Below are 27,580 nucleotides of genomic sequence, written 5' to 3' on the forward strand. Positions count from 1 at the left end.
CAAGCTCCAGATGCGCAGGCTCAGTAATTGTGGCTCACGGGCCTAGTTGCTCCGCGGCATGTGGGATCTTCCCAGACCATGGCACGAACCTGTGTCCCCTGCATTGGCAGGCAGATTCTCAACCACTGCGCCACCAGGGAAGCCCCATGTGTCTTTTTGAATTATGGCTTTCTCTGGGTATATGCCCAATAGTGGGATTGCTGGGTCATATGATAATTCTATTTTTAGTTTTTTAAGGAACTTTCATACTGTTCACCATAGTGGCTGTATCATTTTACATTCCCACCAACAGTGCAAGGAGGGTTCCCTTTTCTCCACACCCTCTCCAGCATTTGTTGTTTGTAGATTTTCTGATGATGCCCATTCTAACTGGTGTGGGGTGATACCTCATTGAAGTTTTGATTTGCATTTCTCTAATAATTGGTGATGTTGAGCAGCTTTTCATGTGTTTCTTAGCCATCTGTGTGTCGTCTTTGGAGAAATGTCTGTTTAGGTCTTCTGCCCATTTTTGGATTGAGTTGTTTGTTTTTTAATATTGAGCTGCATGAGCTGTTTATATGTTTTGGAGATTAATCCTTTGTCTAATGATTCGTTTGCAAATATTTTCTCCCATTCTGTGGGTTGTCTTTTCGTCTTTTTTATGGTTTCCTTTGCTGTGCAAAAGCTTTGAAGTTTCATTAGGTCTCATTTGTTTATTGTTGGGGTTTTTTTTCCATTACTCTAGGAGGTGGATCAAGAAATATCTTGCTGTGATTTATGTCAAAGAGTGTTCTTCCTATGTTTTCCTCTAAGAGTTTTATAGTGTCCAGTCTTACATTTAGGCCTCTAATCCATTTTGAGTTGATTTTGGTGTACAGTGTTAGGGAGTATTCTAATTTCATTCTTTTACATGTAGCTGTCCAGTTTTCCCAGCATCACTTATTAAAGAGACTGTCTTTTCTCCATTGTATATCTTTGCCTCCTTTGTCATAGATTACTTGACCATAGGTGTGTGGGTTTATCTCTGGGCTGTCTGTCTTGTTCCATTGATCTATATTTCTGCTTTTTTGCTAGTACCATACTGTCTTGATTACTGTAGCTTTGTAGTATAGTCTGAAGTCAGGGAGTCTGATTCCTCCAGCTCCATTTTTTTCCCTCAAGACTACTTTGTCTATTTGAGGTCTTTTGTGTCTCCATACAAATTTTCAGATTTTTTTGTTCTAGTTCTGTAAAACATGCCATTGGTAATTTGATAGGAATTGCATTGAATCTCTAGATTGCTTTGGGTAGTATAGTCATTTTCACAATTTTCATTCTTCCAATCCAAGAACATGGTATATCTCTCCATCTGTTGGTATCTTCTTTAATTTCTTTCAGCAGTGTCTTAGAGTTTTCTGCATACAGGTCTTTTGTCTCCCTAGGTAGGTTTATTCCTAGGTATTTTATTCCTTTTGTTGCAATGGTAAATTGGAGTGGTTCCTTAATTTCTCTTTCAGATGTTTCATCATTAGTGTATAGGAATACAAGGGATTTCTGTGCATTAATTTTGTATCCAGCAACTTTACCTAATTCATTGATTAGCTCTGTTAGTTTTCTGGTGGCATTGTTAGGATTCTCTATGTATAATATCATGTCACCTGAAAACAGTGACTGTTTTATTTCTTCTTTTCCAATTTGTATTCCTTTTATTTCTTTTTCTTCTCTGATTGCTGTGACTAGGACTTCCAAAACTATGTTGAATAACAGTGGTGGGAGTGGACATCCTTGTCTCATTCCTGTTCTTAGAGGAAATGCTTTCAGTTTTTCAACATTGAGAATGATGTTTGCTGTGGGTTTGTCGTATATGGCCTTTATTTTGTTGAGGTAGATTCCCTCTATGCCCATCTTTTGAGAATTTTTATCATAAATGGGTGTTGAATTTTGTCAAAAGCTTTTTCTACATCTATTGAGATGATCATCATATGTTTTTTATTCTTCAATTTGTTAATACGGTGTATCACATTGATTGATTTGCGTATATTGAACACTTCCTGCATCTCTGGGAACAATCCCACTTAATCATGGTGTGTGATCCTTTTAATGTGTTGTTGGATTCTGTTTGCTAGTATTTTGTTGAGGATTTTGGCATCTATATTCATCAGTGACATTGGTCTGTAATTTTCTTTTTTGTAGTGTCTTTGTCTGGGTTTGGTATAAGGCTGATGGTGGCCTCATAGAATGAGTTGGGGAGTGTTCCTTCCTCTGCAATTTTTTGGAAGAGTTTGAGAAGGATGGGTGTTAGCTCTTCTCTAAATGTTTCATAGACTTCACCTGTGAAGCCATCTGGTCCTGGACTTTTGTTTGTTGGAAGATTTTTAATCACAGTTTCTACTTCATTACTTGTGATTGGTCTGTTCATATTTTCTATTTCTTCCTGGTTCAGTCTTGGAAGTTTATACCTTTCTAAGAATTTGTCCATTTCTTCCAGGTTGTCCATTTTATTGGCATAGAGTTGCTTGTAGTAGTCTCTTAGGATGCTTTGTATTTCTGCAGTGTCTGTTGTAACTTCTTTTTCATTTCTAATTTTATTGATTTGAGTCCTCTCCATCTTTTTCTTGATGAGTCTGGCTAATGGTTTATGAATTTTGTTTGTCTTCTCAAAGAACTAGCTTTTAGTTTTATTGATCTTTGCTCTTGTTTTCTTTTTTTCTATTTCATTTATTTCTGCTCTGATCTTTACAATTTCTTTCCTTCTACTGACTTTGGATTTTGTTTGTTCTTCTTTCTCTAGTTCCTTTAGGTGTAACGTTAGATTGTTTGTCTGAGATTTTTCTTGTTTCTTGAGGTAGGCTTGTATAGCTATAAACTTGCCTCTTAGAATTGCTTTTGCTGCATCCCATAGGTTTTGGATCGTCATGTTTTCATTGTCATTTGTCTCTAGTTATTTTTTTATTTCCTCTTTGATTTCTTCAGTGATCTCTTGGTTATTTAGTAACGTATTGTTTAGCCTCCATGTGTTTGTGTTTTTTACGTTTTTTCCCTGTAATTGATTTCTAATCTCATAGTGTTGTGGTCAGAAAAGATGCTTGATATGATTTCAGTTTTCTTAAATTTACTAAGGCTTGATTTGTGACCCAAGATGTGATCTATTTTGGAGAATGTTCCATGCACACTTGAGAAGAAAGTGTAATCTGCTGCTTTTGGATGGGATGTCCTATAAATGTCAATTAAATCTATTTGGTCTATTGTGTCATTTAAAGCTTGTGTTTCCTTATTCATTTTCTGTTTGGATGATCTGTCCATTGGGGTAAGTGAGGTGTTAAAGTCCCCCACTATTACTGTGTTACTTTCGATTTCCTCTTTTATAGCTGTTAGCAGTTGCCTTATGTATTGAGGTGCTTCTATGTTGGGTGCATATATATTTATAATTGTTGTATCTTCTTCTTGGATTGATCCCTTGATCATTATGTAGTGTCCTTCCTTGTCTCTTGTAACATTCTTTATTGTAAAGTCTATTTTATCTGCTTATGAGTATAGCTACTCCAGCTTTCTTTTGATTTCCATTTGCATGGAATATCTTTTTCCATCCCCTCACTCTCAGTGTGTATGTGACCCTAGGTCTGAAGTGGGTCTCTTGTAGACAGCATATATATGGATCTTGATTTTGTATCCATTCAGTGAGCCTGTGTCTTTTGGTTGGAGCATTTAATCCATTCACGTTTAAGATAATTATCGGTATATATGTTCCTATGACCATTTTCTTAATTGTTTTGGGTTTGTTTTTATAGGTCCTTTTCTTCTCTTGTGTTTCCCACTTAGAGAAGTTCCTTTAGCATTTGTTGTAGAGCTGATTTGGTGGTGCTGAGTTCTCTTAGCTTTTGCTTGTCTGTAAAGCTTTTGATTTCTCCATCGAATCTGAATGAGATCCTTGCCGGGTAGAGTAATCTTGGTTGTAGGTTCTTCCCTTTCATCACTTTAAGTAGATCATGCCACTCCCTTCTGGGTTGTAGAGTTTCTGCTGAGAAATCAGCTGTTAACCTTATGGGAGTTCCTTTGTATGTTATTTGTTGTTTTTCCCTTGTTGCTTTCAGTAATTTTTCTTTGTCTTTAATTTTTGCCAATTTGATTACTATGTGTCTCGGCATGTCTCTCCTTGGGTTTATCCTGTATGGGACTTGCTGCCCTTCCTGGACTTGGATGGCTATTTCCTTTCCCATGTTAGGGAAGTTTATGACTAAAATCTCTTCAAATATTTTCTCAGGTCCTTTCTCTCTCTCTTCTCCTTCTCGGACCCCTATAATGCAAATGTTGTTGCGTTTAATGTTGTCCCAGAGGTCTCTTAGGCTGTCTTCATTTCTTTTCATTCTTTTTTCTTTATTCTGTTCCGCAGCAGTGAACTGTGAACTCTACCATTCTGTCTTCCAGGTCACTTATCCGTTCTTCTGCCTCAGTTATTCTGCTATTGATTCCTTCTAGGGTATTTTTCATTTCAGTTAGTGTATTGTTCATCTCTGTTTGTTTGTTCTTTAATTCTTGTAGATCTTTGTTAAACATTTCTTGCACCTTCTCCTTCTTTGCCTCCATTCTTTTTCTGATCATCTTCCCTATCATTATTCTGAATTCTTTTTCTGGAAGGTTGCCTATCTCCACTTCATTTAGTTGTTTCTCTGGGGTTTTATCTTGTTCCTTCATCTGGTACCTAGCCCTCTGCCTTTTCATCTTGTCTATCTTTCTGTGAATGTGGTTTTTCTCCACAGGCTGCAGGATTGTAGTTCTTCTTGCTCTGCTGTACTGCATACACTTTAAATATTCATAACCCTCTCAGGAACCCTGCTTTGGACCTAGACATCTTTGCATGACCATAGAGTCATGCTAGTAAAGTACCCTGGGTTTGATACGTTTCCTGAAACTCTTTCTCCCTTTGAAAGTCTTGTGTTCTGTGGAGATTAAGGATGAAAAAGTTTTCATTTTGAACCCAGAAAGTCCTGGTTCCTTTATATTTCCCTGGAATTCTACTTGGAAAATTCATTTGTTTTTTAGCTCATCTCTCTTTCCAGCTTTATGTTCTACATGACTTTGAGAAACCACTGGACAGATTCATTATTCTGCCAAATCCACCAGCTCACATTTTCTGCTTTCTATATTTATTGCAGGTGACAATGTTGACAAATATTCCCTGCTAAGTAACAGGAGTCACCTTTTATCTGGCCTAAAATAACAATATCCTCACTGTCCTTTCGGTTCTCACCAGCAAGTCTTCCGATTTCACTAACGATATCCTTGAAGCCCTTGTAGCTTCTGCCTACCATTCAATCCTAAATCAATGCCACAGGTTTTAGGTTTTTAACAGTAACACCCCACTTCCAGCATTAAATTCTGTTCTAGTTAACAAACCACCATAAATCGTAGTGGTTGAAAACTGTAACAGTAGCTTATTTTGCTCACAGATCTGTCATGTGGGTAGGTCTGGGTGTGAAAATCTCATGTCCGCTCGTGCAGCTTCAGCTGGTCTGGCTTGACTGGAGCTGGGGAATCTACTTCCCAGAGGCTTACTCATATGGCTAGCAAGATATTCTGGCTGTCATCTGGGAACTGCACCAGGTCTGTTGGTTCTTCTCCACATGGACTTCTCCATGGGGCTACTTGGGTGTCCTCACAATTTAGTGGCTGGATTTTAAGAGCAGGTGGTCCAAGAAATAGGAATTGGGAGTTGCCAGTTTTCTTAAAACCTCAGCCTCAACACAGAGATAGGTCACTTCTGCCATATTCTTTTGGTCAAAGTCACACATATTCAAGGGAAGGAAATATAGGCATACCTTTTATGAAAGGATTATCAAAGAATTTAAAGGCATCTTAAATCCTCCACAGTAGTCTAGCTGTGTACTCAAGGAAAAGGGGAAACAGATATGGTGAACAGCTATCCTTTCTCTGCCACAGTGTATTCTACCCTTTAAAAATAGTAGTCATATATTCAATGGGTATTAAGTTACAGTTGTACAAGTTCTAGAGATCTGCTATACAACATAGTGCCTATAGTTAATAATATGATATTGTGAATTTAAAAATTTCTTGGGAGGATAGGGCTCCTGTAAAATATTCTTACTACAGGGGAAAGGGGTGGGAGGAAAGGGACACAAGGAAACTTTTGGAGGCAATGGCTAGGTTTATCACCTTGTCTTTAGTGATTCTATCGTGGATGTATACATATGTTCAGACTCATCAAACTGTGTACATTAATAAATGCTGTTTTTGTATATCAATTGCACATCAGTAAGGCCATAAAAAAAGTAACATGTATTTGTAATCAACATCCCATCAAATGCTCAAAACTTACGTGTTCATCTCTGTGAATTTAGTTACTGGAGTATAATCATAGACGGTATATTAAAAAGAAACTCAGAGATTGTGGTCAATTTTTAGATACAACATGGACAAAGGATTTCTTGTATACCTTTAAGTGGCTGGAGGTTTATAACATTTGTAGAGATCTGATATTTAGACATTTTTCCCTTACGTTGTACTAAAATCTTCTCTATTGAAAGTTTTACTCACAAGTACTAGTTTTATTTTCTTGACCATGCAAGACAAATCCAATTTCTCTTCTAATCTCTTTCTATACCACAGTCCATCATGTATTTGAAGTCATCTCTCATGGTACTCCTGAGTTTGGTCTCAGTAATACTAGTTGTCTTTAATATGTAATATCTTAAATTGAAAATAAATGCCTTCTAGATGTGACCTATTACATTTTTTTTCTTTTTAATGCAAGTTTAATTTTTGTAAAGAGAAAAGGGGAAAACTATTAGTTTATCCATTAAAATATTAATATTTTATGTTCAAGAAACTGTCTTATACATCTCTCAGAATTTGAACAAGAATCTTGTCAATTAGCAGAGCATTTACCATAAATTTAATTAAAAGTGAGTATTCACCTGTTACGGTAATAAATGTCTCTTACTGAAGATGTTCTACTTATATACTTGCTAGAACTACCAGAAAAATAGGATTAGGTATGTATACTCTGATTTCAATATTAAGAATCCAAATTTGAAGAAATTAATTCCTTGCCCAAGTTTGGACAAATTAATGTAAGCTTAGAACAGAATGTAAGTTCCTGATTCCATGTTCAATTATTTTTTTTTCTATTATTCCATACTGTTAACTCATTTGTGTGGATATATTTAAAGTCCACATTCAAAGTTATGACAATTTATAGTATGTATAGATCATTAACTATGTACAGTCTATTGAAATTCAAGGAATCATATAGAGATTTTAAAAACCACATGGAGTGTCCAAATTTTGAAATGCAGTTTTGACAATTTAAGTGTCAGGATATCTCAGACTTACTGAAGCTGAAAAGACCCAGTGAAGATTCTGTTTTGCTGTAATACAAATACAACATTCTAATATATGGAAATTCCTTGTTTTTTTTTCTAACCATATTAACATATTTTTGGTTTTTAGTAATTACTCTTATTAAGACCACTAGGTGCTCAATTTTTTTGTTCTCAATTAGCAACAGTAAATTAAGTTATTTGGGTATAACAGTAATTTCCTAGTGACTCTTAATTTAAAAAGTAATGTGTTACAAAGGGATTAGCATAGCAATCTATCAACACCTGGAATGGGCACCACATAAATATCCAATAAGTTACTCTACCTCCTCTTAAAATTAGATAACTATGTAGTTGGAAATTCATCATATGTAAAGATAAAAGAGAAGTCTTTTGTTATCACACAGAATGCAAGATCTAGCAACCTATGACTGACATTGGCATCCAGGAAGAGCTGTATCACCCTTCCTTTAAAAAAAAAACAAACAAAAACAAAAACAGGCCTATTTTTAACTGACTTACTGACAGTTTGGTAGTGAACTCTGCCTATGGATGTGAGGATTTTGGAAGAGCAGAGCTGTACGTGTTAAGTCCAGACTCCCAGGCATAACTCTAGTTATCTTAATTTAGTAGGTCTGCAACAGGGACTCTAAAATCAAGTGTATGTATTTCTAATAAGAAACCCAGGTGATTGTGATGTAGATGATCTATGGACCAGACTTAGAAAAACACTGGGCAGTGGCAGCTTTGCATATAGTCTCAGATTTCACTGCTTGGTATGTTTCTTTTAAGTTCTCTGCAAAAGTTACAATTCACATTGTCCCAAAGCATTTTTGCTATGGATTTTAAAAGCTAGTTATACAATTAATTATGGCAACTGGAATTTAGACTCTGCCCCAGTTAGCCCAGAAAGCAACAATGGCACAACTTTGTGATGAAAGTAAACTCAGGTTGACTCACACATAACCAGAATACTCAGGGCTATTCATTATGTGTATGATCACGGTCCAGCTCATTAGAGAATCCAGGCACTAAGCCTCATTCAGAATAACTTCCCAGAGTCTCTCCCATTCATGACCAAGTTTAAGTGACTTACTATATATCAGGAAAATTCAGTGGTGAAGAAGGCATTTAAGATTAATAGTGGAAAAACCTTTGAAGAATTAGGTAGATAAAAAGGTGATAAACTTGCAAATGGTCTAAGTAAGAGATGAAATAAACTTTGCCAAAGGCAAAAAAAATTTTTTTTCAATAAGTAATGGGAAATATTGGCACCACCTTAAAATGGATGCCCCGTTTATCTTAGCTCTTAAGATGTATAAGGAGAATTAGGTCATCAGTTAACAAATACTAATGCTTCCATTTAGCAGTCATTTTCAAACTTTTTAATTAGAGGGAAGGGTCACAAACCTGCTGATCAATAACTTAATTTGCTTCTTTATGCCTTAACAAACAAAATCCAACTCTGTCTTCTGCCATTTAGCTGAGTAATTTGTGTCAGGCTCAGTTTTCTCATCTCTCAGGCTGTTTCCTCATCTGTAGAATGCAGAAATTGCAGTAAGTGTTTCAGTAGCCTTTTCAGTACTACACTGTGACTCAGGAACAGAAGAGGTATAGCAGTGTGGGTAGGTCTGTGAGTTCTTGGCTGTTAAGAAGTGAGCAAAAAAGATTTGCATTTACTTCTTCGCTGATTTAAACTTCTGTATCTCTTCCTCTCCTATCTTGCTTGTGGACAGTCTCCTTGATTTTACTCCAAATGCAAGACCCTGGAATCCAGTTGACTGCCTTTGTCTGAGCTGACAAAGAATTGTAGAATTCTTCGGTGTGGTGACCAAGTTTCTCACATACAGTTAATACATCTTAACAATCTTTCTCCTTGTTTATTTTCTTCCTGTTCTAGGTACAAGTCTCCCTGAAATATTTTAACATCCTGCTTTTTAAATTTCCTATCTACCCCTTCACACCTTGATCAGAGACTCACATCATTTTCCCTAAGTGTAATCAGTCAAACAAGGATTTAGCCTTCTGGAATTACCAAGATAAGCAATTTTAGTGAAGTCATTCTGGACACTATAGTGTCATTTTGATGGTTTCCTATATTTGGGCAAGTAGAATGGGAGTCTATGAAGTGTTGGAACTTCACTCTCTGGATCTCCTATTATGTCCATGTCTGGTTGTCCATCCTGCCCAAAGTTGAATGGAATTAAACCGACACTAATTGGGAGAAGCAGATAAAATGACTGCAGTTATATGAACTGTAAGGATTAACTAGTAACTTTAGTAAGAACTTTTGGGACATTGGATACTGATTATAAAGCAGTATCAATTAAGAAAGCTCTATAAATTAGGAGTTTGGAATTAATATATACACACTGCTATATATAACATAGATAAATAACAAGGACCTATAGTATAGCACAGAGAACTATATTCAATATCTTGTAATAAACTGTAATGGAAAAAAATGTGAAAAAGAATAGATATCCATATCTATATCTGTTTTTTAATATTAATCCCAAACTCCTAATTTACGGAACTTTGTTAATTAATACTCTTTCATCATTCATCAGTATCCAGTGTCCCCAAAGTTCTTACTAAATTTTCCTTTATAGATTATTACAAGTTATAAAGTTATACGTATATATACATACAACCGAATCACTTTGTTGTACACCTGAAACTAACACAACAATGTAAATTAAATATACTTAAAAAATGGTTGGAAAAAAAGAAAGCTCTAAAACTAGGGGGGAAAACAACTGGCAATTAACTTAGAACCAAACCCTCCTTGTGCCTGTAACTCTCAAACTGCAGATGAATGCTGAGCAGTTGTGAGTCTCAAGAATGCAGGACCTGTGCAGGGATTTCACATAAGCATCCATAATTTTATTTTCTGAAAGCATTCCTTCTCATTCAAGATATATAACTCAGGATAAAAATCAGCCCATTATTATTAGTGGGAGGTAATGGTTGTCATCTGTGTCTATAAACTATGTAACCAGGGCTTGGAGTTGAGGATATAAAGAGAAAACCAAAGCTATACATTTTTTAATGTGGTCTACGTGTTCTGTTTTCAGTGAAGAAGAAGCGGTCAGAAATAAGGTAACCCTCAGTTTCTTCATCTCTGAAATCAGGATTTTAATGTTTGGCTTTGATGTTTGAAAATCAATGAAGACCACCCAAATGAGAACAGACAGAGGCTGTTTATTCAGATCTTACTCAAACAGCGAAGGCAGCCAACATCACTTTTATTTGGCCCAGACTCAACAGCAGACAGGGAAGTGGAAAAGCTTTATAGTGAAAACAGCAGGTAAGGTTTCAGGTCTAGTATGATCAGAGCTTGTTGGCCTGGGGAAACTGGGAGTCACCTAGCTAGAAGGTATCTTGTGTGCATGATTTGGGGGACATATTTGGCTTTCAATGCTTGGTCCTGAGTTAGAAGTCAGGGTAAAATATAAGGAAACTGGCAGTCATTGACCAAGTCCTGATCATTCTGGGCCGACTGTTGCAGAGATTTTGGGTTGGTTTCCCAAACTGGTTGTTCCGGAGATTGTGGGTCAGCTTTCTGTCATATGTGGTCTGGCCATTGTTCATTTGTATATTCAGTCTCCAAGGCTGCAAGGTTGTTGTCAGAACTGACCATGGAATGAGTTAAAAAGATGCCTCTGTTGCTGTTTTTGGAGATGGTAGAAGTATTATTAGACGATAAAGGAAAGGCAATAATATTTTGGAGAGAGAAGCAAGAAGCGTGTCTCCACGGATGTAAAAAATGTTCCACCTGCTGAGGGAAGGGTACCTAGAGAAACTGTATCTAATCCTGCCTAAGTGAAGGCCAGTATAAATGTCCTCCTTTCTCCTGGCTGATAAACTGTCCACACTGCTCTTCATAAAGATCTCAAATCCCCTGAGCATTTGAAACTTTATGTTCTGCTTCCAAAACCAGTAACAAAGTTCCAATTTTTCTAATCTGTGAACTGCTAGGGCTAAGATGTCCTTATCTCCGAAGTATGAGAAGACATACAGCCAACTCAGAGTCAGAGGATGTTGCAAACTTATTATAAAAGAGCTATCTAGTTCATATTTTAATATTAATTTACTTTGCTAGCCTTTTTGTTATAATTTAAAGCTTATATCTTTTTTAATACTCAGGCTTACCTCTGTTTCATTGTCTTTTGTGTCTTTATATTCACACTGTCCTGATTTTCCATCTATAAGCCTTGTTGCCAAAACTTTCAGCCATCACTTACCTTGAAACAAGACCATCTTTCTACGTACACTGCAGCAGTCACCTGCTCACACGCACACAAATTCTGTAAGTTCTTTTTAGAGTTACCACAGCTTCCTTATCTTACCTGAGGTATCATTTTCCTCACCTCTTCTCGACCTCCACTCTAGAGCCCTTTAGGTGATCTCTATCCCTGCCCCGCCATGGTCTGAATGCCTAAACACAAACTTCCTCCTCCAACAATCTGCTGTCCTTCCTTTCTCCTCCCTCCTTTTTCTAGATCTACTCCTCCATCTTCCCTCCCATTTCTCTTCTTCCTTGCTCTGGACCATAAAATATATTTGTTCCAACACTCCAACCATTCTGGTCAAACACTTAAATCCTTTTCCTACTTCATTGCCCTCCAGTAGTAAATCCAACACTCTGTTTCCTTGACTTCTGAATCCAGTCCTGGAGGAAACTCATGATGGTCCAGAGTAGCATCCTTGTAAGTGCAGGGACCCACCCTCAGCAGCACTCCCCAGCTCCCCGGCAGGGCCACTCTGGGTCCAACTCAAGGCCCACTTTCATTCCTTGCAGAGGTTGTTTCAAACTTTTACTATTTACTCCTCCTCTTCTCTCAGGATAGAAATTTCTAGCTGTCCTTTCTCACCATCAACAAGACTTATCTGCAAGATTCTTTATTGCCTGACTCAGAGGAAGCCTTGCTCTTCATTTACATTCAAGTCTAATCCTCCAACATTTACTCTGGATCCCATTTTCTCCCATTTCAACAGGGGCCTCACTCCCCCATCTATTCCCCTCTTTCATAAAATGTTATTCTCTTTTAGACTTTCTCCCCAAGGTTTTTCCTCTAGCCATGTAGTCTTCTCTCTCTCTCTTTGAGTAAACTTGTTTACTCCGTAATTTCAGCTACCACACACATCCTGGAATTCTTCAAGCTATATCCATAGTCCAGAGGGCTTTCTAAACTCCAGGCTGGTCTACCTAATTACCTTATGGATAGTTCCATTGACTTTTCCCTCTCTCTCTTCTTTCTCACCATTTACATAATGAGTTCTATTAATTTTACCTAACTATTTCATAAGTATTTTCATAAACCTATCAATTTTATTTATTGACTATTTCATAAGTTTTAATTTATTAAACTTCCTGCTACTGCCAAATCATTTTTTAAAAACACAACTGTAATTAAGTATTCCTGTGTTTAAAATCATATAATAGTCCTCATCAAATTTAGTTTAAATGCAAAGCCCTTCATATAACACAAAATGTCTTTCAGTATTTGACCCCTGCATCTCTCTAGCCTTTTGTTTCCCAAAGTATAGTCAGAGGAACACTTTTTCTGTGGAATGTTTTACAAGATGGGATGTGGGGAATAGGAGGGGAGTAGAAGACTCTCAAATTGGCCCTGGGACCAACAGCACCAGAATTACTTGAGACTTTATTATATATGCAAATTCTCAAGCTTCACCCTAGACCTACTGAATCAGAAACTCTGGTGGTAGAGCCTACCGATCTGTGTTTTAGCAAGCCTGCCCAGTGATGCTGAAAAACACTAAAGTTTGAGAACCCCCATCTTAGAGAATCACAATGTACATTAGCATCTTACTACAAGAAGTCTGGAAATAACGTATTTAACTTCATTTAAGCAAAATTTCCTCAATTTGAGCATGGACCGTGTGTGTGTGTGTGTGAGAGAGAGAGAGAGAGAGAGAGAGAGAGAGAGAGATACTCACTAATATCCAGTAGAACTAATGTTAGAGAAACTTGTCAAAAGCCTGCAGCCTCACATTGCTAGTAATTCCCCAATTAGTGTCATGTGCCTTTGCATTTAAACATCCCACTGCATTACTCTACCAAATATCTCCCCCCAACCCTTGTCTGGCCAGCTCCTTAGAGGAGGTATTTCAAAATTATATGCTTATTGAACAAATACATGGGATGGAACAGAAATATGTTGTAGAAACCTTAGAAGTGTTACTAGGTCCTACTACCATGAAGATATAATCTGTTATTTCAACACTTTTTTACATATAATGGTTCTCTCTGTATATTGATCTCTTCTTAATGGAGTATCTTCATATTTTCTTCTTTGATATTGTGAAAGTATAATGTACATCTTATCAGCTTGTCTGTACAAGCTTTTTGTATTGAAATATCCTTTATAAATATGATGACTAGAAGGTTTTTCAGCTGATCCTACACCCTGGTGACTTTCTACTTTTAAAAATTTCTCTCCCCATTATACTTTCACAGACTTTCTTTCATATCTCTTTCCTCAATTATCTATTAACAAAATAATTTTTAGACACTATAATAACAATGACCATATTAAGATTGACATACTAAGTCATAGCTTTATAAACCTGTTGTATTTTATTTGTTATTAATGAGGTTAATATATATTATACTTTTATATAATATAAATATATTTTATTAAATTTTTCTTGTGATACATATTAATTAATAGGGGTTTTAGTAGATATTAATACACTTATTACTAGCTTTCAGAATTTCTACTGCCATTATCTTAATTTTTCCAACCACAATTTCAAATGCCCCAGTAGACTTCTTAACTATTCATAAAGTGTTACTTAGAAAAACTGAGTCCCTAAGCAGTCAAGTATTCTTATATAATGGTTGTACTACATGTTTCAAACATGCAGTTTATTCAAATGCACTAGTAAAATACATAAAGCATGATTTATGCTACTGATATGTGGTACGTAAAAACTTCATGACTCAGCATCAGGTTTGGTTTATTCTGATGCAGCATACAGAATTTTATGAAAAAAAACATTACCAACTGTAATCCTCTGATGTCATAAAAAAGTAATCTGTGACAGCTAAGGGACTTTGGAATTAATGTATATTCAACTACTTTGGTCTCTGCCGTTTCCCAGATCCTTCTTTGCAGAATGATGATAAGTGACTCTGGTGTTAGACATGTCATCAGTAGTCATTTATTTTTATTTATTCACATTACTTGAAACGTTAGGCATATAGTTTGGCTATATACACATCAAGATGATTAATGATAGTATTCTCATATAGTCCACCGTTGCCATCAGAACTAATTTTACTTACAATCTTCACAACTCACCAGGTTCTCTGGCTTTCTAACTACATCATAGAGAAGGAAATCTATTGAGCTTAATGTAATGAATAAATAATTATGTTATTGTGACCATAATAAATTCTTGTTCGTAAAAGAAAGATAAATTTCAATAGAAAATGTAATTTAATAATAGGCAAAGTGAGACATTTGTAAGCCTTCTTTGCTACCTTTTTCTTATTAAAGATCTTCTGATGTGCCTTGGTGTACCTAAGGAATTAAAAGAGGAAGGCTGCCAGAGTTTCAAGTGGTTCTCAGGGACCAGATATATAAGATTCTTAAGATCCTTTGGAGACTGCTTATAGTTCATTCTGACAATTTGAAGTAATTTGTCCTAGCCACTAATTTTTTGACTATTTTAGCTCTTCGACTTTTAGTGTCTGTTAAATTTTGAGCTTAAAGGTAAATCAACAGCATTTGGAAGCACCCTAGGAAAATTAAAGTCCCTAAAGGTGCATTATAGTCTGTGTATGAGGTCTCTAACAGTAAGTGGATTTAACACAGGGTTATATTTTAACTTAAGTGAGAATATAATAGTGTGATGACTCATCCAAATCTGGTTACCTGTCTTGGGCAGCATTAGACGATAGGCATACAACCATTCAGCAGAGGGTGGCTGTTCTTTGGAAAAGACATGGTAGTTGGATAGGGCAAAAGATTGCATCAAGTAAAATCGAATCCACCTTTTGTATGAGAGCCCATAAATTTCCTGAGCTACACATTGGAGCTTTCAGATATCCTGGATATATAAGATTATAAATAATTTAGCAAAAACAAGGAAACAATATGCTTCCCACTGAGTCATATACTTGAGTGAAAATTGTCTCGTCTTTATCTTTTTTGCCTAATTTAAAAAAGTACATGTGAAAGAAGTGTTATAAGAAGAATGCCCACCAAACAAAGTGACCAGAATAATTTATTTGTGTGTTCAAAGGAATTGTGTTTGTTGAATATGAAGTTTAGATGTTAAACATTCAAAATTGTTATTATACTCTGTTAATCTCACTGTAAATTTAGATCATTGAGGCAACACTCTTCCTAGAGGTGAGAGTGGAGAATTCATTCAGTATGGTAAATCAAGAAGGATTCCAATATGATTTAAATACACATACATGCACAAAAAAGAAAGATAGACTTAGGAAGTTTTTGTTAACTAGATACATTTGTGAGTGGAATGAGAGCGTTCCAGACCATTCATGCAACTTGTATATGCTGTCGTATTTAACAGTACTGGCTTTGTAACCAGGCAGTCTTGCTTGAGTTCAGCCCACTTTACTACCAGTGTGACTATGGACAAAATATTTAGGCAGGACAAATTTTATATACAACACACACACACACACACCTCATTGTACAAACAGAATTCAACCTTTTGCCTTGGAAGAAGCCACATTAAAGGGATAATTTCTACAATAATAATTCCTAAGGTCATGAACTGCAATAGAGGAAGAGAAACCTCCATTCCAGAACCAAAGTATTTAGGAGTTCAAGCCTGGCCATTGTGACTTTACCCTATGCGATGCATTCAATGAAGAGAGGAAACCTGAATTTAATAGCTTTGGCCAGCATGATCTGAGAGTTGTTCCATTACCCCTTTTCTCTAATCCTCCTGTTTGACAGTGACATCTAACTAAAGTCATACCATTTAACCTTTTCTTTTGCATGTTGCGTGACCTTGTGAGCAGAGTAAGAAACGGGACATTCCTCGGGAAGATCAGGGACCAACCACCAAGAATTTGGATTTTTGGCCCCAACTTATTACACTGATGGTCACGATTATTGATGAGGATAAAACTGCCTATACTCCTGTCCTGAATCAGTAAGTATGCTGTTTTGGTAATAAATGGATTTTATTCCACTAAAGTTAAGAAAACAAAATATTTGAAGTATGGCTTATACTCTCATGACAATGACAAACTTTTCCAAAATCAAGCTATAGAAAGCAATATATTTTTACTTTTATCAGTAAATATTAATTCAGTGATATTATGAATTTTTAGTTTCAGCCTCATACAGAGTGATTATTTGGATATGGAGACAAATATTTCCCACAAATTTATTTTTATTTGATGTAGAAAAATTTCTTCTTTCCACTGGTTTCTTTCATTGTCTTAAAATTTAAAAAAATGCAATCCCCCAAAACTAAAAAGAATGTTAAAGAGTATTAACGTATTCCACCGTGACTTTATTAATAGTAAGGATTTTTCAAAAAAACTTGCTTTCAAAATAGTTGTGTATGCTAGATGTAACAAATTTAATGCAGTATTTAAGAGAACAAGTCCATTTTCTCAAATAACCTAAGCCTATGCCTCCATGCATAGAATTTATAAATTATGAGCAGGTTAACAAGGCAGATGAATTAAAATTCGTGGCAGTTCTAGAAGACTCTGAAATCATCAACTTAGCAACTTAACACTAGCTATGAGACCTTGGGCAAATTATCTAAGTTCCCTGGGTCTCAGTTTCCTCATATATAAAATAAGGATATATTACCAGATAATTTCCAAGATCCAGTCCACCTTTAATGTTGCACATTTAGGATTTATTTCACACCCACACGTCGAGAGCTATACAACCAAAATAACAGCTGACTCTGCCCGCAGGGCATTTGCAATCTGGTAATGGAGAGAATATCCTGACATATTGGTCATACCTGAAAACCTGTGGGCAGCAGGAATAGCAGAAATAGACAAACCATTATGTACATTCAGGCTTAATATGGGGAACTGGTTTTATTATTTCTAATTTTTTGTACTGGTCAAGACAGTTAGGGTCAAAAAGCTTGTATGGAATACAATTGAAATTCCAATTGTAGAAGAAATACCTGTAAGTATTCCAATTTTTATCCTTTCCTGTTTCTTCACCACCCATTTTCACCTGCCCTAAATTTCTTCTAAATGTGGAGAAAGTATTCCTCTCTTTGATAGGCAATGACAGCATCATTAGGTTTACCTTTACACTTTCTTCTTCCTTTTCCCCTTATATCCACCTTTTCTGCCTGATGCTAGAGTGTATCATGATGACCATCTGTAGAGACTTTCTCTTATTCTCTTCTGATAGCTCAGGACTAGATCCTCTCTTTTAACATATGACATGTCCTCAGTTCCTCCTGGACAGCTTTGTGGGCTAGATATGTTTTCTCATTCATTCTTTGGATCTTTCTTGAAGATACAGTAGATTTCCTAAAGGTAGGGACATCAATAACTTGTTTTAAGACTGTGCCCTCGGGCTGGGGTAGGTAGTTGATTAATGAGAATGGAATGAAAACAAACATCTGCTGAGGAATGCTAATTAAAGGTTATTAGAAAGGATTTTATTTTTAATCAAATGAATTGTTTATATTTACCAAATATTCAGGATATGACTATTAAAATACACATTATAAAATCATGGAATCAAAGTTCCCCAGAATCATCCTTAATCATATACCATTAAACATATACAGAGATTTTAGTTACTTTTTTGTGACTGTTAAAGGAAGTGGAGGGAAAGCGTTTACTTATGGCAAAAATAAATTTTAAATTATGAGCTAAATTAAGTCTACTAAGTATAAAAATGAGCAAGGACACAAGGAAAGAAGAGAAATGTCTTTGTCTTGCTTTTTATTTTTGTTTATAGTGTCAGAGTTTGGAGTCACTTTTGTTCCAATGAAAACCTAGTTCTAATAAAGCTGAACGCTTTCCCTCTGTTGGGAATCTATGCTTTATGATTGTATTTGCTCAGATTTTGAAGATGTTCTAAAGATTTTTTGCTTACTAAGGATCATTGCATTTTGTTTCTCATTTAATTAAATCTGTATTTTAAGTGAACTCACCTAGATAGCAAGGTGTGCTCTTAGTGGCCAATGTTGCATTTGTGTAATTTGGTGAGATTTCCATTCATGCATGTTTCTTTATTTGTGCAATGTGTCATCACATTTAGGCATCACTAATTATCTCACTGGGTAGTTAGACTGTTAGGATCAAATAGGCTGATAGTTGCAAATGCAGATTCTGAGCTCCATCCCAAATCTACGGAGTTAAGATCCGAATTTGGCACAGAAGTCTGCATTATTAATAAAGTATCCCTTGTGTGGTTTGTATACACCAGAGTATGAAGGCACAGGTCAGTTTGTGAAGGACATGTCCAGCTAAAACAAGTTTTGGTTTTTATTTTGAAGGTAATGGCAAGAGAACGGATGATTTAAAAATATAGGTCTTATTTTTATATCTTTCTTGTTTTTAATATCTAAGATTATTGATATAAATAATTAATTGAATGAAGTATTCATGGTTATTTTGACTAAAAAAATATTGCAAGCATTTGCTTATTCAAGTTTGATAACAATTTATAATAGTTGCAGAAAGTAAACATGAGGGGAAGGATTTGTTTTATTTTGTACACTGGTATGTATTCAGGCATACATATTGGTTGAATTAATGAATACATTAAAGTAAATCCATATGTGTAATTGGTATCTGTTCTCTCTGTTCCTACTCCATTGATTAACTGATGTACTAGAGTATTTCTTTGAGTGATACGTCTTCACATTTTAAAGATTAATTTTATGAAGTGGCTTTCCAGGTGTTTCTATTTCATTGAAACTGAAAACTATTAAGCACAGTATTTTCAGATCTTTCAATGTGGGTCTCTCTCTCCCTTTTAAATAGATGTATTGAGGTATAACTGAATACAGTTAAAAATTTAATTAGTTTTGACATATGCATCTAACCATGAAACCATCACCACAATCAAGATAATAAAGTTATCCGTAACCCCAATAAGTTTCTGTGTGCCTTATGCAACCCACCCCAGGCAACCAATGGTCTGCTTTCTAATACTACAAATTAGTTAGAAATTTTTATCCTTTTGTATAAAGGAATAATATATTATGTACATTTCTTTGTCTAATTTCTTTCACTAATTACAAGTATTTTGAGATTCATCCAGGTGGTTGTGGGTATCAATACTTCATCTCCTTTTATTTCTGAGTAATATTCTACTATATAGATACACCACAAAATGTTTATCCATTCATCTCTTAGGATTAGGGTTAAGGTTAGGGGGTAAATTTGGATTTTTTTTCAAGATTAGGTTTCTGTGAATATTTGTTTGCAAGATTTTGTGTACACATATTCTTTTATTTTCCTTGGGTCATGTAATATGTACATGTTTAATATTTCTTAAAACTGCCAAACCACTTTCCAAAGTGTTTGTATATTTCCAGCACTTAGTACAATTAGACTTTTTACTTTTAGCCATTCAAATAAGTGTAGTGATATCTCCTTGTGGTTTTAATTTGCACTTTACTAAGTACTGATATTGACCATCTTTTCATCTGCTTATTTGCAATACATATATCTTCTTTGGTGAAATGTCTGTTCAAATCTTTTTGCCATTTCCAAATTGGGATGTTTATCTTCTTATTAATGAGTTGTAATGGCTCTTTAATTATACTAAATAAAGGTCTACTGTTATGTAAATGTTGCAATATTTTCTCCTAGTTTGTGACTTTCTCTTCCATTTATTACTAGTTTCTTTTGGAGAGCTGTTTTTAAGAAAATAATTGATAGAGTAGTCCAATTTGTTGATTATTTTCTTCTATAATTTGGGCTTTCTGTGTCCTACTTAAGAAAACGTTGCAACACCCAGAGTCAAGTTGCAATACTGTAGTTTTCTTCTAGATATCTTACATTGAGATCTGTGGTTCATCTCCAGTTATTTTTTGTATACAGTATGATATAGAGTTTAAGATTATTTGGGATTTTTTTCATATGTTTAATCTTTTCAGCTCTATTTGTTAGAAAAATTATCCCATCCCCATCGAATTGCTTTGGTAACTTTGTCAAAAATCAATTAATTATATGTGTGAGTCCAATTCTGTACTCTCTGTTCTATTGATCCGTATATCTATGGGTCTATTAGTGATTAACTTCGGCTTTTGTCTGGAAAACTCTTTGTCTCTCCTTCAATTCTGAAGGACAACTTTGCCATGTGGAATATTATTGGTTGGCAGGTTTTCTCTTTCAGCATTCTGAAAAATCATTCCACTCCCTCCTGGCTTGCAAAGTTTCTGCTGAAAAATTCACTGATAGTCTTATGGGGATCCCCTTCAATGTAACAAACTCCTTTTGTCTTGCTGCTTTTAGGATTCTCTCTTTGTCTTTTATATTTTCTCTTTGCTGAAATCCTCACTTTGTTCATGCATTGTTCTCTGACCTCACTGAGCATCTTTATGACCATTATTTTGAACTCTTTATTGGGTAAATCACTTATCTCTATTTTATTAAGGTCAGTTATAGGTGATTTATCTTGTTCTTTTGTTTGGAACATATTTCCTTATTATTTTTTTTTCATTTTCCTTGACTCTTTGTGTTGGTTTCTGCACATTAGACAACCACCTCTCCCAGTCTAGACAGACTGTCTCATCAATCAGCCTAGCCCAAGCTCCTGGTTGTCTCTCAAACCTTTATGGTTGTCCAAGCTGCCATCTTTGTTCTTAGTGGCTCCCTAATTGAGGGTGTGCCAAGACCGGTCAGTGTTTCAAGGAAAAGGATAAAAGTCAGCACCTAGATGCAGGCTAACTAAAAGCTGTACCCTCAGGCAATAGATGGGAAAAGATATAGTTAAGCCCCTTGGAAGGAGAAATTGGAAGATGGGCATTATTGCCTGCTTCCTCTGCACTGAGCCCAGGTGGATAGCCATGACAGTGGGGGAGGGACAAGCGGGGTGCTTCTGCACCTGTTGAAAAGCTGCTTGTTTTGTTTGCTCTAGTCCTGTGGGACTTGTGAATGAAAGACCCACTGGCTATCAGAGCTACATGATTTGGGAACCCATCCCTCAGCTTGCAGCCATAAAAGTTGATGCATTAAATATGTGGACAGGCTCCTTCCAGGGAAGTACTGGTGGTTTGGTTTCATTGTTGGATCAAGCAAGAGCGAGAATGCAGGGAAGTGCCCACCAGCTCCTCTGGGCTCTAAGAAAGATCTCAGCCAGCCTCTAGATGCATGCTAAATTAGAAGCCAGACCCTCAGGCATTAACTTGTAAAGTATGCAGTCAAATCCCTCCAGGGCAAGACTGGGAGATGGGCATTTTTACCTGCTCTTTCTGGGCTGAGCCTTGAGGAGACAGCCACAGGGAGTGATGTGCGCCCACTGACAAATGCGTCTTTATTTGCCATAGTCCTGTGAGCCCCTGGATTTCTCTCAGTGGGAATTTCTCCATGTGTAGTGTCGTTGTACATTCATTGCATCTGTGGGTGGAGGGAAGTTCCTATGTTGCCATCTTGGTTCCTCCCCAAACTGCTTGTTCTTGATTGTGTTTTTGTTGTTTGTCTTTCAAGGAATTTTTCCATTTAATCTAAGTGGCAATTTGCTGTTGTACAGTTGGCTCATGACATTTCTCTATTATGCCTCTAATGTCTATAAAATCTGAAGTCATTTGTCTTCTCTCATTCTTAATATTGATATTATGTATCTTCTGTCTGTTTTCTTGTCTAACTGGCTAGCCATTTATGAATTTTATTAGTCTTCTGAAAAACAAAAAAAAGAAAGAGATTTTGGTTTCATTAAATCTCAATATTGTTTTTGGTTTTAAAGTAAATTGGTGTCTTCTCTATTTCTTATTATGTTCTTTCTTTTGTAAGTGTAGGTAACTGTTAAGTGTCTCCAGCAGTAATCCAGTGAGAAAATATGAGGACTTTGGATAAGATGATGGAGAGGTAGGATCAGATCTGAGAAATATTTAGGAGATAAATCAAGAGATCTTGTTGACTAACTGCATTGAGTGGAAGGTTAGGAAAGAAGATGGAGACAATGAACACGCTGTATTTATGGGAGCACCATTAATTGAGATAATAAATTCAGGAGGAAGTCTCAGTGTAAGGAAGTAAATAGTTAAAAAGAAGTATACAGTGAGTTATATTTGGATATATAGAGATTTGGCTATCTGTATGACTTCCATGAATCACATGCAGTAGGCAATTGTATACTTAGCTGTGAAATTCCTTTAGACTGATGACAACCAAATGTATAATGTAGGGGAGGTTCACTAAATATGCTTGAAAGTAAGAAATCTTATATCTTTTAAAATATTCGTGTAATTTTACTCTGATTATTTAAATTATTGTGACTTAACATTACTTTGTTTTTGTAATGCTGACCAAAATGTAAGCAAAAATATGTTTCATCCATTCTACTGTCCTGTGTATTTGCATGTATTTTATTATTGTCTGTAATTTCTTTTAGCATCTTTCCAAAGTACTGAGCCACAGTGAAGGCTCAATTTATTTTCTCTCTGCATTAAGAGTATATATCAGAGAGGCTCCAATGTGTTGAATAGAAAATGGAACAATTTTCAAAAACCTGCTGTTTCATTTGTGAAGATGAGGTATGCTGCTTTTATTTTGTCAAGGCTGTGGGATGAGCCATAACATTATTTTCAAATTTTATGTTTAAAACATAGTATGCTTCATTTGCTGCAGTGAGAAAATTGGGTTTAAGCTACTTTGATCAAAGATGTACATCTTCTTTCTGTTTTGGAACTAATGCTCTTCAAATATTAAAGCTGTTGATGTCTTTGCTTGCACTGTGGCTTCCCTAAATTATTTTTCTATTTAAAACTTTGTTACAAAACTGTTCATTATGCTAAAAAGTAGAGTATACAATGGAGCTGTATATCCATAACTCAAACTCAACAATTACTAAGATTTTGTCATATTTTCTTCACCTATACATTGAGCTTTATTATTTTTTTTTTCCTTTGCTGAATTCTTTTAAACAAATCTCAGACATATATCATTTCATCCCTAAAAATTACGGTTATTTTCTTACATATGACAATGTCATTCTCACAACTAATAACACTAACAGTAATGCATTAGTATCGTGCACCCCTTCCCATAATCAAATGCTGCTGTTTTTCTTTAAAAATCCCTTTTTACATTTATTTTGTTTTAGTCAGGATTCAGATGAGGTCCACATACTACATTTTGGTTATTTTGTGTCATAAGTCTCTTTCCTCGTAATTCCTCTCCCTTAACTTCTCTTTTATCCATGCCACTACTTTCTTAAAGAAGCCATGTTCATTGTCCTTTAGAATGTTCTACTTTCTGGATCATTCTGCATGTCTCTTTCTTATATTTAATTTGTTCCACTGTATTTTGTACTCCCCATAGCTGAGCATTAGCTTAAAGCCTATCTTTCAGATTCCTTTTTTGTTTGTTTGTTTTTCAAGAATAACTCACAGGTGACTCTGTGTACTTCATACTCCATCACATCCGCGGTCACGTTAAGTCTGGTTGTTCCCCCTGTGGTCATGCCAAGATTGATCAGTGCTGCCAGCCTGATCCTTCCATTTCAGTGTTTCTGTTGACCTCTCCTCTAATGCTTTCATTTATTTATAATCATTTCAGAATAAGTTATTCAATTAGGGATGGCAAAATTGTGATTTTATAATGTTATTTGTTCAACATTTGGTTAGAATTTTTCTGTAAAGAAGGACTTGCCTTCATCAACTAGGGCTGCTTATCTGGTTATTGTCGATGAAAATAATCAATAAATAACCTATATTAGAAACAGAAAAGAATTTTATTTGAGTCAAACTGAGAACTCTAGCCTAGAAAACAGCCTCCCAGAAAACTCCAAGGAACTGCTCCATAGAAGCATGGTTATCAGCACAGTTTTGTATCTTGTCAGAACAAAGAACATGAAACAAGCCAGGGATACATTCCTTCAAGGTGTCAAAAAAAAACAAATCAGCACGTACACAGTGAGTCAGTATAGCCTTGGCACCTGGGAAGGGAGTCTTATCATCGAAGGAGTACCAGCATTGGTGCCCCGGGAAGGGAGGCATCTAATCTTTAACATGGTCTTTCTTTACTTCTGCTCAGTACACCCTGCTTTTTAATAATTGAAACACAAACACAGCTTATGTTTGATAGGCCACAAACAGGCTGTTTTAGTTAGCATAAAATTCAAGTTAACTCATATATAAGCCAGAATGACTTCCCCATATCTCAGTATGTGAAAATTTCTTGTATCATTACCCTGAAATAGAACAAGTGTAGGAAAGATAAGGCAAATATTCAATTCTTTCTTTTAAAGATTTTTATTCCATTCTTTTTTTCTGCTCTATTTACTTTTATTATTTTTCATTAAAATTCTCATTTAAATAAATATGTATTGAATATTTGATAGTTGCCAGGTACTATGCAAAGCTGGGGCCACAAAGATTTAATCGGGAAAGAGAGATACAAAATCAAACATGAACCTTAAACTGTGCCTGCCACAATCACAGGTCATTCTGAGATCAAATTCCTCACCTTAATCCCTTGTTAAGGTAATCTAATAAAAAAACTAGATTTGGAATTAGACTAAGAAATCCAGAGATTGAGATAGTTGACAAGAATAGACATTGAAAGGTTATGAGTTTGGAGATGGCTATAGTAAGTGATCCAAAATTAAGAATAAATCAAAATGATGTGTAAATAGAAGCCAGGAGATAAACATGGTTGAAGGAGAAGAAGGCAGTTTTCAGTAAAAGAAGGGAAAGGATGCTTGCAAGGAAAAGCAGAAACGATGAGAATAGCAGAGTCTTGGTATTGGTGGACTTCTTTTTTTTTTGGCGGTATGCGGGCCTCTCACTGTTGTGGCCTCTCCCGTTGCGGAGCACAGGCTCCAGACACGCAGGCTCAGCGGCCATGGCTCACAGGCCCAGCCGTTCCGCGACATGTGGGATCTTCCCGGACCGGGGCACGAACCCGTGTCCCCTGCATCGGCAGGTGGACTCTCAACCACTGTGCCACCAGGGAAGCCCTGGTGGACTTCTTAGGTGAGGATCCTGACTGTGGTCACTCACCGCACTCCCCTAATGCCTTCACCTTGGAAGGAGCTTTTTGTTCCTGGTGCAAGGAGACTGACTACTGGTGTTTGCTCCGTCTGTTAAACCTAGTTCAGCTTTCCTTGGGTTCCAGTACAATGTGGCAAGGCAGTTTAGTCTTGTTTCTCCATTGTGCAAAGTATACCTATCAAAATTACCTTCTAGTTATTTGCAGTTACTTGAGCTGTGATCCTTATAGCCAAAGTAGCACAACTAAACCATTATGATATTACATGGAGCAACATGTGTATTCCACTATAGTTGCAGTTAGGTTGCTGTTGAAGTGTGAAGGAAAGCTTCAATTTCAATTGCTGGGATATAAGCAAACAGTATATTTCCTATGAGTAAACAGTTCTGCAGAGCTAGGGTTTACACTGGGGAGAATGGATAGCCAGAAAATCTGAAAACCTAGGCTAACACTACCTGAATAAAAGCACACACACAAAAAAGAAGTCATTTTGAAAGCTTTTACTAATGTTAATTACAGCCGACTTAAATTTTAAAATAGATAAGGTGTTTCTCTGCAAATTCCCAAAACAATAACACGTTATCTGGAAAGAATAAGAATATTTTTCTAAGAGCATAGGAGTACTGTTGTAAGATTGCTAACTAAGAATTGTACTAATTCAGTCACTTCTGAAGATTTCAATTTTCTGCCTCCCTGACTGCACATCATAGAGAAAACAAAAGGTTCATCTTGGATTTTCAGTTTATTATGCTTGCCAGATGATTTATGTACAACTAGATATCTATGTTATAAATATTACAACCATCGTATAGGGAACTATGGGAAATTCATTGGAGCCAGACACTGTACTAAGCATTTTTTACAGTTTAATGTTTAATTGAATCCTAAATGTAATTATAATAGAATCAGTGCTGTTAACATCCCCAAAGTGCAGACGATGAAACTGAGGCACAGTTAGTAAGTGGCAGAATTAGAATCTAAGCAACCCTCTGCATTAACAAAACGATTAACTGTAGGGAAAAATCCCGTAAGTCAGGGCATTAATCCTTTAGCTCCATCCAGACATTTCTGATGTCTCAGTGATTAATCTGAATCTGGTCATGATAAACCTGAAACAATAATGACAAAAGTTTAAAGTGCAAGATATGCCATATGATGGCACCAGTTGTAGTTGTATATAAACCAATAGACAAAATGCGTACAATTTGTAATTTACTGTAAGAAAAATGTAAATGTGTAGTGCGTACTCACTGGCACCCTCAGGAGAAACCATGAAAGAATTTTTTTTTTTTCTAGAATTCTCTGTGTTAAAAACCTTGCTTCCCAAGCATTTGGGATACACAAAAATGATCAGTTTTCCCTTGTGGATTAGGTGCAAGAAATGTCAGAACCAAGGCCCACATTTAATAACTATAGAATCTAACTTCATACCTTTCTACATTTCTATGTCTAATATCATTTTATTTTTATATCCTCATTTTTCTTCTCTTTTTTTTAAACATATTTTCTCCCTGGAGGCCCCCTGTGTCCTCCTGCTGGATTCTAAACTGGTTGTTCTCTAGGTCTGTTGCAGAGCTGTTATTTGGAGATAGTGATGGCTACCATTGGTTTAGAAGGTTTCATTCATTTAACGTATGTTGATTACTGGGCAATATGTTACAAACTGGAGATTCAGCAATGAACAAGACAAAAAAAGTTCTTTATTACTTTTCCTGGGAGGGGAGAGGAGTTAGATAGCAAGGCACCTAAAAATAAACAGATAATACCATGTTTCAGGTATTGATAAATGCTATGGAGAAGGTAAAAGCAAGATAATACTGAAAACAATGACTTGGCAGAAGTGAAGATCAGTGCTAATATGTCAATTTCAATGGCTACAAAAGGACTCTTGGAGAAAGTGACATTTGAATTAAAGCCTGGATCAGAGGAAGGCAAACATAAACTAAGCTTTGGTAACTGTAAACAGGAGAATCAATAGCAAGTACAAAGTTTCAGAGCTGAAGCCTGGCATGCTGGAGTAGCAGCAAGAAAGGCCATGTGATTGGGGCTTAATCAATGGGAGAAACAGTAGGAAGAGTTGATGCCGTAAAAGTGGCTCCTTTATTTATTGGATGGA

The 27,580-nt window shown here is 36.0% G+C and overlaps 1 protein-coding gene across 1 annotated transcript in view; it reads left to right on the plus strand.

The window, feature by feature from the left end:
* The window catches only part of UNC13C (unc-13 homolog C), a gene marked incomplete at both ends in the record, with an annotated part of 586,714 nt that overhangs the window by 360,114 nt on the left and 199,020 nt on the right, over positions 1-27,580 (plus strand). The window contains one exon of the mRNA XM_082853041.1: positions 16,324-16,457. Coding sequence (XP_082709167.1) covers positions 16,324-16,457 — 134 coding nt within the window. The remainder of the gene's footprint in view (positions 1-16,323; positions 16,458-27,580) is intronic.

The sequence above is a fragment of the Leucopleurus acutus genome, assembly GCF_964270905.1.
Source record: "Leucopleurus acutus genome assembly, chromosome: 1".
NCBI lineage: Eukaryota > Metazoa > Chordata > Mammalia > Artiodactyla > Delphinidae > Leucopleurus > Leucopleurus acutus.